Raw genomic sequence first — 15,285 nt, 5'->3', positions numbered from 1 at the left:
TGTGTGGACCCTGTACCTCAGTGAGCGGGATACACAGACGGCAATGGGGGTTGGGGTAGCTTTTGTGTCTCCCTTTCCAGGTGGGCACTCTCCTGGCACTCACAGCAGATGTAGGTTGGGGGGCGGGTTGGGTGTTCCATTAACCCCCGCAGCACCAGTCTGTGGGAAAGGGAGCCTGTGTCCTCCCATGACTGGTTCTGGCCCTGTCGGAGTCTGTCCTAGAGACAAGTGGGGGAGGCAGTAATTTGTATCTGGCCAACTTCTGCTGGTGGGAGGGACAGGCTGTGAGCGGCTGAGAGCTCTTTTAGCATATGAAAGACCCTGGTGGGAGATTGGGGGAGGGGGAATCACCCACATCGTTCCAGAAGGGGAGGGGAGTGGAGGGGCGGGTGCCTTGGTGCTGGAACGGGGTAGATGCACTCCCCACCCCTGGCAGCGGAAATGGTTTCCACTAGGTATAGGGATTGCAGGTTGGTTCCATGGCTCAGCACTGCTGCCCTACACTTCAAGCCCCCTTTAACTTGTGTAGTGTCAGGCCAGAGAGTCTCCATTAACCCGTGCAGTGCCAGCCGGGGGTGTGTGTCCCATTAACTTGTGCAGTGCCATGCCTGGGGGTCCCCATTAACCCGTGCAGTGCCAGGCGACGGGGGGGGGGGTGTACCATTAACCCGTGCAGTGCCAGCTGAGGGTGTGTGTCCCATTAACTTGTGCAGTGCCATGCCTGGGGGTCCCCATTAACTCGTGCAGTGCCAGGCGACGGGGGTGTGTGTGTACCATTAACCTGTGCAGTGCCAGGCGGGGGAGATCCCCATTAACCCGTGCAGTGGGCGGAGTGGGCAGGTCCCCCGAGGCGGTGGGCGGGGCCGGGGGGCTGTGCCTGGCCCGGTGGGTGCGGGCTGGAAGCTGGAGCAGCCAGCTGCCTGGCCAAGGGAAGGAGCCGGAGCCTGGCGTGGCGGAGCTGAGCTCTCCCCGCCGGCGCTCGCGGAGCCGCGCTGAAGGCTCCGGGCAGCGCTATGGGCGGCGCGGCGCTGGCGCTGCTGCTGCACCTGGCGCTGGGAGCCGCGTCGGAGCAGGAGCCCTCCGAGCTGGGCTCTGCAGTGCCACCAGGTAGGGGGCGCCGCGGCCGGGCGCGCGGGAGCGGCTGCAGGGGTGTGGCTCGGGGCGCTCTGGGCTCCCAGACGGGGCGCCGGGCTGCAGAGCTACTCAGCCTGGGGCGCTGTTGCTGGGCGGGGCGCCCCCCCCCGGCCGCTCCCCTGGCGAGGGGGCAATTCGCGGCCAGGGACGACTGCCCTGGCGTCCCCCTGCGGGGCCGGCCCCTGCCTGCCCCCCGGCCGGCGCCTTGGCGTTCCTGGTGTGTTCGGCGCTGCGCATTACTTGGGGCTTAGGGGCAGGGGGCAGCGAAGGAGCCCTTGAGACCCGCCTCATGCTGGGCACCCCTGGAGCTTGACCAGGGGCCTGTCCCTGCTGCTCCTTCTCCTGCTGGGCCCTGGCAGGGGTGTGGAACCTGAGCGGGACAGCAGCTCAGAGCCCCAGGCTCTTGGCCCAGGCTTGGCAGTGCAGTGTGGACACGGGTCAGGCTGCAGAGCCAAGTCAGGTGTGAGCCCTGCAGTGTGGCTGAGGGAGCGAGGCCGGGACACCTGCGTCCGGTCCTTGTGAGCCCAGGCAACACTGGGGGGGGCTGGAAACACCCAGGGCACCCGTTTGTGTCCCAGCACAGGCTCAGGTCTTGTGCACCCAAAGCAGTGCCAGCGGGGGTAGCGTGTTAGTTGGTAGTTTCCCAAATAACAAGCAGTCCTGTGACGTGCTAGGGGCTAACAAACATATTAGGACGTGAGCGTTCATGGGCAAGGCCCTCTTCCTCGGCCCCAATGTGGAAAAAGAAGCCCTGTGGATTCGAGCTTAATGGGGTTTTAAAACCAACACAGTTTCACTGGTGCAGCCCTCCATGCATGGGGTCCAGCCTGGTGTATCTCCATTGAAACTGCTGCCTGGCCTTCCCCCAAAGCTGTGCTAGTCCCTTTCTGTATGTTTAGAGACGGGCGGCCTCTGTGCTGGGGTATGGCTGCCCTGTACACCATTGACTGCTATGCTGGTGACTCACAGCACAGCATCAACGATGCACAGAGCTTCAGTGGTCTATGTAACTACTCCTCTGCTGTGCCACTGCGTAAGGAGCCACTTACTCTGGAGTGAGGTGTCACTTTCTTTCCAGGCCCTTTGGGATGGCTCTTCCCACCTTCCAGACAGGATAGGGCTTTTCCTGGTGAAAGCACCAAAGGTGGTTTAGTCCCCGATTCCTCTGTGTGGCTGTTCACATACAGGTCTTGGGGTCTGGCGGCAGCTCCTGGTGCTTGCTGGGCTGCAGCGACTGTTAAGAGGTATCCGCTAGGATCCACCACCGTTCACTCACGATTTGCAGCCCTGGGAATCCCAGGGAGGAGATAACTGACATCAGCTCTTAGTTGTAAAGCTGATGCACTGTGTTCCCCGCCCCGGGGGCTGAGTCTGTTTTAGAATCACAACGCAACACACCTGTACAAACACAGAGCCAAAATTCTCCCAGCAATGCAGAGCGGTGTGCAGGTGCTGCATATAGCTGGGGTGGTTCTGTATTCACACGTGTGGGAATTGTGGGGGATGTCAGCCCCTGGTCCCTAAATGTCTCCATCTGACCAGAGAAATTCATAGGGCTTTCTCTGAAGGAGAACATTTGGAGACTGACGTTATTTGCAGCTACAGGTTGCACCTCCCTTATCTGGCATGCTCCGAACCTGACAGGTCCCGAACAAGAGAGTCTGCCGGATGAAGGGAGGTTTAGTTCTTCTGCAGGCAAACAGCCATGCAATCCATGGCTGTTGCAGTCCCAGCTTCCAGCCTCCCTCCCCAGGCTGGTCTGCCATTGGGCTCCAGCCAGCCCCTGCCCTGCTGGCTGCCACGGGGCAAATGGGGACTCTGGCACCAAGCCCTGCAGCAGCCTCCTGAACCCTGCTGCTGCAGGGCAGGCTGGAGCTCCTGTCTCCCAGCCTCTCCCCCCCCGCCCCCCAACTGATGAGGGCCAGCAGGCACTCTGTGCCCCAGCCCACATGTTACTGTGGGATGGGCATGGGGCTCCAGCTCCCAGCCCACCTCTGTCACAGGGCAGACAAAGGTTCTGACACCTGACCTCCAGGCAGGGGCTCTGGCTTCCAGCTCTGCAGGGCCTGTGCATTGTCCTGCTACGCTCTCATCTGGCAACATCCGTGTCCCAGAGCAGCAGGCCAGGGAATTAATTTCTTCAAATATTCCTTGTTAGAGTCTCCCAGAAGCCAAGGAGGTTTTTCTGTAGCAAAAGTATTGGGGGTGGGCAGGGAGGAATGTAGGAGGCTGTGTGTATGCTGACTGGTGTCTTCTCTTTTTCTTTCCTTTTCTCCGCTGCCTCTATCCTTTCCTATAAGTTGGGTCACTGTCTTAAGACAATGTCTTAACTAACTCCACTGCTATGCTTGGCCAAGGTCCACTAGCACATAAGCACAGAACAACAGCTATCCAATTCAGCTTGTGTCTATGCACGTGTTACTACTTAGTCTGCTGAGAAACAGAAATGGAAAGCTCAGAACTTTCAAGGCACAAGAGCTAGTCGTTAGGCTGCACAGACAAGAGCCATTAATTCATTGTTGTGAAACTGGGGTGCTACATCTGCATGGCACCCTAAAACTGAAATAAGATATGCAATTTGTGCTATGTAAATTTCATATCTCTTTTTAGAATTTATTTTAAAAATAGGCTATTTTGAGGTATGCCTTACTCCTCCTGCAACAGGGATTACAGGGATTCCGAAACTGTGTGCCCGTTTATTTCAAAAAAATATTTTGAAATCCTGGGCATGTTTCAAAGATACACAGAGTCTGCTGTGTAGACATAGCCTACATGTGGGTGTAGCATTTTTGTAATGAGATGTAATTGTAACTGTTCTTGTTAAATGAGACTTATTATTTTATTGATTTTTTTTTTTAAATGTGATTTAAATTTAAAATGTATTTTTCTTTAAATTTAAAAAGAAAATTAAAAAAAATCCACTCTGCAAAGTGGGGAAAGAGCAAGGATTCAAAACTGGGTCCCATGTGTGGCAGAGAATGGAGTGAGGAGCCCTGTAGGAACAAAGCTTTCCATGTAGCTGATGGCAGAATTTAGTCTCTGCATGGTGGGGTTAACATGGGAATAAGAAGAGAAGTAAGAGGATTATAAGGGAGGAGCTGTCAGAGCTGAATGCGTGGGCATTGAAAAGGCCTTGAAAGTCTCTTTCTCTACCTAAGTTTGTATCTGTGCCTGCACAGGGTTATAGTCGCAGTTAGTGTGTGGTCCAGAACAGGCTAGTTTGCAGGTCAGAAATGATGTGATGAAATAAAGAATTTATGTAGTATGGGGCTGTCTAACATGATAACTGAATTGTGTAAAATCAGTGTGGAGCAATCATAAGATGGAGCAATGTTTCCCATGAACTTGCCTGAGACCATTTGGTATCTGGACCCCAGCTCAGAATTTAAAGGCTGGTTGGCAGAGGTGAAAGGGTGGGGCTTTAAAATAGCCTCATGAGACTGTTTTGTCTGCTGCACTCGCTAGGCGGCACTGGAGAGAGATCTTGAATCCGAGTGTAGAACACTGGCTCCCGCGTTCTGGAGTCACTTAGAATATCACAGTCTGGGATGACTGAAAAAAGGCCAATGTAGTGCCCCCCTTTAAAAAAGAGAAAAGGAGGACAATCCAGGGAACCATTGACCAGTCAGCCTTACCTCAGTCCCCAGAAAAATCATGCAGGGGTTCCTCAAGGAGTCCATTTTGAAACACTTGGAAGAAGGGAAAGTGATCAAGAATAGTCAACATGGATTCACCAAGGGCAGGTTGTTCCTGACCAATCTGATTAGCTTCTGTAAGGAGGTGACTGGTTGTGTGGACATGAGGAAGTCAATGGGTGTGATATACCTTGACTTTAGCAAAGCTTTTGATACAGTTTCCCACAATATTCTTGCCTATTAATTAAGGAGGTATGGATTGGGTAAATGGACTGTAAGGTGGATAGAAATCTGGCTAGGTGTTTGGGCCCAGTGGGCAGCGATCAATGGCTCATTGGTTGGTTGGCTGTCAGTTTCAAGTGGCGTTCGCCAAGGATCAGTGCTGGGGCTGGTACTTTTCAACATCGTTATTAATGACCTGGATGAGGGGATGGATTGCACCCTCAGCAAATTTGAAGATGACACTAAGCTAGAGGGGGAAGTAGACACATTGGAGGGTAGGGATAGGGTCCACAGTGACCTAGAAAAATTGGAAGATTGAGTCAGAACAAATCTGATGAGGTTCAACATGGACAAGTGCAGAGTCTTGCACTTGAGGCGGAAGAATCCCAAGCATTGTTACAGGCTGGGGACCAACTCCCTAAACAGCAGTGCAGCAGAAGAAGACCTGGGGATTACAGTGGATGAGAGCCTGGATATGAGTCAAGAGTGTGCCCTTGTAGCCAAGAAGGCTAATGGCATATTGGGGTGCATTAGGAGAAGCATTTCCAGCAGATCTAGAGAAGTAGTTATCCCCCTCTGTTTGGCACTGGTGAGGCCATATCTGGAGTATTGCAACCAGTTCTTGACCCTCCAGTATAAAAAGGATGTGGATGCATTGGAGCAGGTCCAGTGGAGGTTAATAAAAATGATTAGGGGGCTGGAGTACATAACCTGTGAGGAGAAACTGAGAGATTTGGGGTTATTTAGTTTTGCAGAAGAGAACAGTGAGGGGGGATTTGATGGCAACCTTCAACTTCCTGAAGGGGGGGCTCTAATGAGGATGGAGAGGGGCTATTCTCAGTGGTGAGGAATGGCAGAAGAAGGAGCAATCATCTTGAGTTACAGAGGGTGAGGTGTAGGTTGGATATTAGGGAAAAACTATTTCCCCAGGAGGCTGGTGAAGCACTCGAATGCATTACCTAGAGAGGTGGTGGAATCTCCATCCCTAGAGGTTTTTAAGTCCTCGCGTGACAAATTCCTGACTGGGATGATTTAGTTGGGGTTGATCTTGCTTTAGGCAGGGGGCTGGACTTGATGACCTCCTGAGGCCCCTCCCAGCCCTAGGATTCTATGATTCTTGCTTGCCAACAGAAGATCCTGATTTAAAAATGTGACCTCCTGTAACTACATTATTTAGAATTTTATGTGTCCATCAAACATGGCTGTCAGCCTCTATTGGAATCAGTGAGTAAGGTTAAGGTAATTGACCTCTGTTCAGAGCCAGATTAACAGAGCATCTGGGCCTAGCTAGTGACATGGACCATTGGGGAACATTCATAGGCTTGTTAGGCCTGACAAGACCATTACAATTAGCTAGTCTGACTTCTAGCACAACACTGGCCAGAAAATGTAACCCATTGATTCCTGCATCAAGCCCATAGCTTATGGTTGAGCTAGATTGTACATATTTATTTTAGATACCTGATCTCCGTGCAGAGTTCAAGTAATGAAGAATTCATCACATTCCCAAGAAATTATTCCAGTGGTCAAATTTAGAAAATGCTAAAATTAGTGCTTGATTTTTTTTCATCTTAATATTCTTTTAATGTCATTTTGGGGTACATTTATATAAAACTTTAAATATTCCACTGAGCTATGGCAAAATTTCAAGGATAAATGAGTGCCTTTCATTGCAAATAATTGGAAGGGGGTTTAATATAATCAGAATACTGCCTGTATGATAATAAAAATATGTCTGTTTAATGCATGCAGCACTCCTGTGGAAAAATAAGCAGTATGACTTAGTTTGGCAGGAGCTGTGTGCCACCATGCAGAAATTGGTTATCTTTTGTTCTTAGGAATATTTACAGAAGCTCTCATGTGCTCTCAAGGCAGTGTGTGTTGCCAGCAGTAAACCTGAACTCTGATCACTAATAGGCCCAAACTAATACCAGCTATTTTTATGTGACACAGACCCAGCTCTGGCCAAAAGTAACAAGCTGATTGAGCCAACAAGTTGGCTGGGTCCTTATGGAGAGAGGGGAGCCAGGATTCCAGTGTGATAACAAGGGGTATGCTGGGTTGTAAAGTGGTGTAGGTCTGACATTATCCATGCCCCATTCCCCACGGGCAAGCTCTGAAATGATCAGGTAGATAATTGATACCTTGGGATGCCAGTGGCAAATTTTAGGTGCACAAATGTCTGACGTGACACAACCATGGTGCTAAGGAGAAGTACAAGTGACGTAATGTTGTTCCACCTCATACTAAAACAGGTGGAGCTGGTTTCTTTTTACAGATATTCTCTGGGTGCTGCTTAAAAAGGAAAAGTTTCCTTTTCCCAAGCCTTGTAATCAGACCAGGCCGCTCGGCTGATGTCACTGCTAAGGCACGTGGTCTTCTGCCATGTGTGAAAGATTCCAATATCAGCAGTGATTAAAATTCCCCCTCTGCTCAGCCCTGCTATGCCACCTGCTGCACAGGGCGTGGTTCATTTCCCAGCAGACTTGGTTTAATGTCAGCAAGGCTCAGGAAAGGAAGCTCAAAACCCCTTTCCTAGAGCAGAGGGGTAGAAGGTAAAGGAAATCCGTTGACCATTATTGATAACACCCAGAGGTTCCGGTCAAAACTGAGGCCCCATTGTGTGTGATGCTGTACATATATCCCAGAAAGCACAGCCCCTGTGCTGAAGAGCTTATAATATAAATTAAGTCAAGACTCAAAAAGTCCTTCAAATGGAGAGAGGAGGAGTAGGAGGCAAAGGGAACAGAAGTAACAGTATGAATTTTGTGGGGGTGAGAAATGGGGGTAATGATGTTAGGTATGGAGGGTGGTGAAGCATTGGAATGCATTGCTATAGAGTGGTGGACTCTCCATCCCTAGAGGTTTTCAAGTCCCAGCTTGACAGTCCTGGCTGGGATATTTTAGTTGGGGTTGACCCAGCTTTAGGCAGGGGGCTGGACTTGGTGACCTCCTGAGGTCCCTTCTAGCCCTAGATTCTATGATATGTGGCTGTCTCAGCCATCAATCATTGCATTTTGATGACACTTAATCCCTGCAAGGGAGAGAGTTGTTTTACTTCTCACTTCTCCACACTAGTCCACACTTTAGATTGGCTGGTTGTATTCTTGCCTGGCCATCAGAGACCTCTATTGACTGGCCTATTTCCTTTTATTACCCCCAACCTGACAAAGCTGTGCTTCTTTCCTCCCCTTCCAGTTGGGTACTGCTATGAGACGATCCTCACTCCTCTGTCACCTTTCTTCTTTTGCCAGCTTTCTGGAGAGCAGGCTGGGGGATGGCCTCTGCTCTCACACTGCCTGCCTGCCCCTCTGCCCAGGATGGTCCCTGGTTTCTGTTAGGGCTTGGAGCCTAGGGCAGGGCCCAGGAAACACATGATCGTAAGCGAGCCCCCAGTAAACCACTTCCTGTGAGACATGAAAGGTTCTGTGGCCTAGCTCTGTTTCTACTGGGCAGGAGGAAAGGTAAAGCCCCTTTCTAAGGGCAGGACTTAGTGTTCTGCCCATACTTGGGGCAGATACCAGCACTGGCTGTGTTTCCCTTCAGGGTGTTCACAAGGCAGGGAAATATGGAAGGGAGTCCATAATCTGGCAGCAGATTTAGTCCCCTGATCCTGCATTTGGCTTGGGGAATTATTGGGATCATGGCTGCCTGCAATGGCTGTCCTCCGGTCGCAAACCTACAGCTTCTTTCAGTGTGCCTGGTACACTCTCACCCACTCCCATTCTCACAAGTGTGTAAGAGATTTCTACCTCCTTGGGCTGCAGCTCCCAGTCACTGTGAAACCACGAGTGGTTGGAATCAGATTCAGAGTATGGGTGATTAAAGAGTACATGTCTGTACAGCACCTAGCACCTGAGGGTCTTGGTGTGTGGGAGCCTTAGTCAATACATGTGGAGCATTCACAATTATTATGGAGAAGGGCCTTTTGGAAGAAAGTCTCTCTTGTGGTGGGGGTCACACTCCACTGAAGCTTTTAGACAGAAGCTTTTCTTACTATGTGTTGCAGAAACTCTGGCCAGTTGGTGGAGAAGTTACCCTTTTGCTTATCTGTGGCATATGGTGCAGCTGTCATGTTAATATGATCAGCTGATGCTAAGAAAGTTAAGAGCTAATGTAACCGCCGACCGGCGGAACCAAACCTGGGACCGCTCTGGTTTAGTGCAGGAGCCTCTTTTGAGCTAACAAGCCAATTAAAGCTGTAGAGGAAATGCATTTTTTCTCTGTGTAAGTGGTCTAAGGACCACTGCGTGGGACAGTGAACCACACCCAGGAGGTGTGTTGGTTACACCATTGCCAAAATTTGCAAACCTGGTTGCCTGAAATTAGGTACCTAAATTCGTATTTGGGCCCTTAATAAATGGCCTAATCTTCAAACATTCCCCAAGAGCTGGGGACATGCAGTTTCACAAGAGCAGAGAGAACTCGGCACCTCTGAAAAATCAGGTTTATGGATCCGTCAGCATATGAACTTCAGGTGCTTTCAGCAGATGTCTCGGAAATTATCCCAGTGATCTGCCCATGCACCCTCCAAATGCCCACAGCCAAGATCTCAGAGGCTTGCAAAGAGGTGCTTTCGAAAGTTGGCATGAAGTGTTATGTAGCAAGCCTTCATGAGTTTGTTTGACAAATCAAACATTCAGCCATAGGAGAGTACTTCCTCTAGTGTTATCTCCTATGAAACTTTATTCCGACTGTGCTGTGTCCTCTGCTTTGTGGTCTTTCTGCAATAAGTGTAATCACGTGGATGCTATAGGATTCAAATAACCCTGTTAAGTAAACTCCTAGAACATGCAAGGCCTGGCTACATATTTACACTGTTGCTCTGGTGGCTTCTGAAATACAGCAGACATCAAGGACCACTAGAGTGGTAGCACGCTATTTAAAGGGACAGTACTTTGTTCCATTACACTACAGGTTCCAAAGGAAGAGACGGAAAATCAAATCCCAGGTGATAAACAATGTGGTAATACCTGAACAGATGGACTTTCATGCATTCTTTCTAAGGCCTTGATGTTGCCAAGTGCTGAACAGAGCTGGGTGAATAATGATTTTTGGTTCACTGGCAATTCTGAAAAGTTGAAATATAAAGTGCTATGGGCTGAAAACAAATTTCTTCAAAGCTTTCACTGACCTGGAAAAGTGGAACAATGATGCAGTTTGAGGTGAATTAAAAGTTTAGATTTTAACCATTTTTAAACATTTGAGGGTTTTAGTAAGTAAAATTTTGCAACATTTGTTTCAAACTGAAAAATTAAAAAAAAAATAGGAATGCTGCAAAGAAACATTTTAGCTTGGTGGTGGGATAATTTTTAAGGGGGGGTGGGGCGGGGTTCCAACCAAAGCTATTGGGTGAAACCAGCAGGAATTCTCAGATCCTTTAAATGTTGCCAAACCTGCAGTTTTAACTAAAACATGAGTAAAGTTGCCATTCGCTGGTGCTAAGCACCATCCAGTTCCTTTGCCTTCCATGAACATTGAAGGTTATCAACACTGAGTGAAGTGTCATTGTGACAATCTGAAAATTTGGAGTGTGTTTTTCTCAAACTTAGCCTATAGCCCACTTACAGACAGATTTGGGTCAAATAACCCTTAGCTCTGAGGATGTTTTCATTCCCCTCCTCTAGCTCTGTGCAAAGTATTGGTTTCCATGTTAGGTCTTGTTTGATTAATTACAGGGTATGCAGGGAAGACATGGCACTTGGGTTTTTTCATCACTGAGAAATTCTGGCTGTGTGTGTGTGTGTGTGTGTGTGTGTGTGTGTGTGTGTGTGTGCGCGCGCGCACGCGGGTTGGGGGGATTGTAAACTACACAGAGTAAAATATTATATGAAAGCAAACTTCATCCCTGATGGAGTCTGACTCCAATGAAGACCATTCAGCCTGAGGCTCATGGTCATCTCTTTGCAAGGCTCCTTTTTAATAGGCCTGGGTGCCAAGTGCTAATTCTTACCATTCAGTTCCTTTCAGCCCTGCTTTCTGTTGCACAGTCGATGTGTGGAGGCAAATTGCCAGCTTGTGAATACTCTGCATCTCCAGCAGCAGCAGAGGGACTAACAGCACCTACAGCAGCCATGGAAGCTGGTACTGTGGTTGGCTTATAATTAGAGCTAGATGCTCAGTCACATCTGTCTGTTCTGCCAGCTGCTTCCATGCGAGGGGGTTGAAATGCACAGCCTACAAGACTAGAGTAGAGCTCGGGTTGTCTGCTGGCTGGAGGCAAGGCACAAGAGCAAAGGGGAAGCCCTAATCTTCTTGTATCTGCACCCACCCTCGTTCACGTCTAACAGGATGGGGCAGATGGAGTCTGTCTCTCGGCGGCCTATTTTTGAAGAGGCTTGCTAAGCAAGTAAACCAATCAACCTCCCCTGCAAGGCCTCCGGAGAAATAATGTTGTTCAAATCCGCTTCTGTTCAGAACCTGTCAATCTTGACGGTGTGTGTCTAGCCCACAACGCTGGTAATTACTGCAGCACAAATAATGTGAGTTGAACTTTGCCTGGTTCAGGCTCTTTGTTACAGCCACTGGATCACTGGTGGGTCTCTAGATCAGCAGTGATTGCACAGGTAAGATGACAAGGTATTTTCCAGGGAGCTCTCTGGCATGTTATCTAGGAGGTCAGACAGGATCATTGTGATCATCCATTCTGGCCATGGAGGCTATTAAGGCTAACTTTTTTTTTTTTGACATCCACATGTTCATCTGTCCCTCCACCACTTCTCCACAAATGCCTCCTTCCCCTTGATTTCTTACTGCTGTGCTCTTGCTGGAGGAGAGCGTTTCAGGGAACGTTTGAGGGAGATGGACACTGTATATCGGAGAAGTAGGACTTCAAAACCTGACCCTTTAAAAGTCTGGGTTTTCAAGTGGTTGTGAATAATAATCCAGGAAACAGCTCAGAGCTAGGAGCACCATGCTTGTTTGTCATTAAAATGAACAGATGTTTGACATGGTGTAGATTCAAGCACAAGGCCCTTATTATGCACAGCTGGCAGAGTGTCACTTCACTTGTTAGGCTCGATGAGATTGACAGACAGCTGATTACAGTGAAATGTACAGAGTGCTGATGGGTGGAAAGAAGTGAAGGGATGGGAGTTCCCAAGCCCCCGAATAGGTACCAGCAGCAAGATATAGTGGCCACATCTACATGAGAAGCCTGTAAGAAGGGATGTGCCAGCAAAACTTCTGTTGACAAATCGCATCTACACATAAAAGTAGATCGAGAAAGTAATCCACGCTGTTGACAGAGAGCAGTCAGACTGCCCAGCCCTCTCTTGACACAGCAGCTGGCAGTAGGCTCTGCAAACAGGGCTGCCTGGTGAACTGGAATGCCTGTCTGTCGACAAAAGGACCCTGGAGCATCTATATGGTTTGACAGAACACTGTCCAGAGAGGCATTATGCCTGAACAGAGAGAGGTATAATGCTGCCAGTGGATGTGCTATGTTTTATTGACAAACTGTCAGCAAAGCACATTTGCCATGTAAAAACAAAAAAGCAGTCCTGTAGCACTTTGAAGAATAACAAAATAATTTATTAGATGATGAGCTTTTGTGGGACAGACCCACTTCTTCAGGTCATAGCCATATCAGAACAAACTAAATATATAAAGCACAGCAGTCCAAAAATTGCTATCAAGTTTGGCAAATCAGAAGAGTGGAGGTGGGGGGAAGTTAGAAAAAACATCAAAGTATGTAAGAGAGCCCTTATAATGGGTCAGGTAATTGCTGGCGCTGTTCAAACCATGTGCTAATGTGTCAAATTTGAATACACCAGGAAGTCCTGTGGCACCTTATAGACTAACAGATATTTTGGATCTTAAGCTTTTGTGAGCAAAGACCTGCTTTGTCTGATACGTGAGTGGGGGGGAGGTTTCAGAGGAGGATTTAAAGAGCGAGTCTCAGTAAAGGGGAGGGTCATTTCCACCCTGACTGAGTAGACCTTGTCGGCTGGGAAAAACTGCTCGTGTAGATATGGCCAATGAGCACAATAAGCTCTGCCCAGGGCTCAGGTTTACATGTGAACACAAAGGTGTTATTCCTTAAGTTTTCTCTTGTAGAAGATAGGTTAAATTCCAATTCCAGGTCTTTAGGAATGATGGGTGGCACTCCAGATAGATTTCTATATGGCCTTGAGAAGAGACAGCAGTAAGTAGTGTATACATTGGCAATAATATGCAATTATCAATGCTACCCCTTTCTGGGCTCAGATTGGCATCTGTGAGGGGTAGACACCATCACTCATGCTGACATGATAAACCTTTTCCTGAACTTAGGCTAGCATTTCAAGGAAGACACAACATTATCTCTCCCTCAACTGGGGAGCAGACTTTCAGGCCCCTCTTTAGTGAGTTATGGGTCTGCTGGCATTAAACATTAAAAAGGTCATAGAGCAGTTTTTAAACTAAGAGGTGGGGGAAAGCCGATTGGTGCGGGGGAGCACCTGGATCGGACGGAGACTTCTCTTACACGAGGCTCCATAGACAGGGATTCCCTAGAAGTTAGTCAGATAGGGAACGTGGGAAATAATATATGGGCAAGATCAGATGTGAAACAATCGTGCATAAAAAAATCCACCACGTCTGTGAAAGGCGGACATATAAATAGTGGTAGTTTTTTAAAGTGCTTTTACACTAATGCTAGGAGTCTGTCTAATAAGATGGGTGAACTGGAGTACCTCATATCAAAGGAGGAAGTTGACATAATAGGCATCTCAGAAACATGGTGGAATGAGGACAATCAGTGGGACACTATCATACCGGGATATAAATTATATCGGAAAGACAGAACAGGTCGTGCGGGTGGCGGAGTGGTACTATATGTGAAGGATAATATAGAATCAAATGAAGTAAAAATCCTAAAGGAATCAAAATGTTCCATAGAATCATTATGGATAACAATTCATTCCTCTAATATGAATATGGCATTAGGAATATATTACCGACCACCTAACCAGGACAGTGATAGTGATGCTGAAATGTTAAGGGAGATTAGAGAGGCTATCAAAATAAAAAACACAGTAATAATAGGAGATTTCAATTACCCTCATATTGATTGGGTGCATGTCACCTCAGGACGGGATTCAGAGATTAAATTTCTTGATGCCTTAAATGACTGCTTCTTGGAGCAGCTAGTACAGGAACCCACAAGGGGAGAGTCGATTCTCGATCTAGTCTTGACTGGAATGCAGGATCTGGTCCAAGAGGTAACTGTTACTGGACCGCTTGGAAATAGTGACCACAATATAATAACTTTTAATATTCCTGTGTTGGGAAGAACACCGCAGCGGTCAAACACTCTGGCATTTAATTTCAAAAAGGGGAATTACACTAAAATGAGGAAGCTAGTTAAACAGAAACTAAAAGGTAGAGTAATTAAACTAAAATCCCTGGAAGCTGCGTGGAAACTGTTTAAAGACACCATACTAGAGGCCCAACTTAAATGTATACCCCAAATAAAAAAACACAGTAAGAGACCTAACAAAGAACCACCATGGCTAAACAGCCATGTTAAAAAGGCAGTGAGAGAGAAAAGGGCAGCTTTTAAAAAGTGGAAGTCAAATCCTAGTGAGGAAAATAGAAAGGAACATAAACACTCCCAAATTAACTGTCATAATGTAGTAAGAAAAGCCAAAAAAGAGTTTGAGGAACAGCTAGCCAAAAATTCAAAAAACAATAGTAAAATGTTTTTTAAATACATTAGAAGCAGGAAGCCTGCTTAAAAAGCAGTGGGGCCCTTGGATGATAAAGATATAAAAGGAGCAATCAAGGAAGACAGTGCCATTGCGGAGCGATTAAATGATTTCTTTGCTTCAGTCTTCACGGCTGAGGATGTTACAGAGGTTCCTAAATCTGAGCCAGCCTTTTTAGGAGACAAATCTGAGGAACTCACTCAGATTGAAGTGACATTAGAGGAGGTTTTGGAATTAATTGATAAGCTGAATAGTAACAAGTCTCCAGGACCAGATGGCATTCACCCAAGGGTTCTGAAAGAACTCAAATGTGAAATTGCGGAGTTATTAACAGTGGTTTGTTAACCTATCCTTTAAATCCACTTTGGTACCAAATGACTGGAAGACGGCCAATATAACACCAATATTTAAAAAAGGCTCTAGAGGAGATCCTGGCAATTATAGACCGATAAGTTTAACATCAGTACCAGGTAAATTAGTAGAAACACTAGTAAAGAGTAAAATTGCAAGGCACATAGAAGAGCACGAATTGTTGGGCAAAAGTCAGCATGGTTTCTGCAGAGGGAAGTCGTGTCTGTCTAATCTATTAGAATTCTTTGAAGGGG

The 15,285-nt window shown here is 47.6% G+C and overlaps 1 protein-coding gene across 1 annotated transcript in view; it reads left to right on the top strand.

Annotated features, from left to right (window-relative positions):
• The first annotated feature begins 1,013 nt into the window (after positions 1-1,013).
• COL27A1 (collagen type XXVII alpha 1 chain) overlaps positions 1,014-15,285 on the top strand; it is a 259,743-nt gene continuing 245,471 nt past the window's right edge. Inside the window, exon 1 of the mRNA XM_075015103.1 lies at positions 1,014-1,107. Within this exon, the coding sequence (XP_074871204.1) occupies positions 1,014-1,107 (94 nt within the window). The remainder of the gene's footprint in view (positions 1,108-15,285) is intronic.

This window comes from Carettochelys insculpta, chromosome 21 (assembly GCF_033958435.1).
Source record: "Carettochelys insculpta isolate YL-2023 chromosome 21, ASM3395843v1, whole genome shotgun sequence".
Lineage (NCBI taxonomy): Eukaryota > Metazoa > Chordata > Testudines > Carettochelyidae > Carettochelys > Carettochelys insculpta.
The sequence above is the reverse complement of the archived record's forward strand: the minus strand, read 5'-3'. Positions and strand labels throughout refer to the sequence as shown.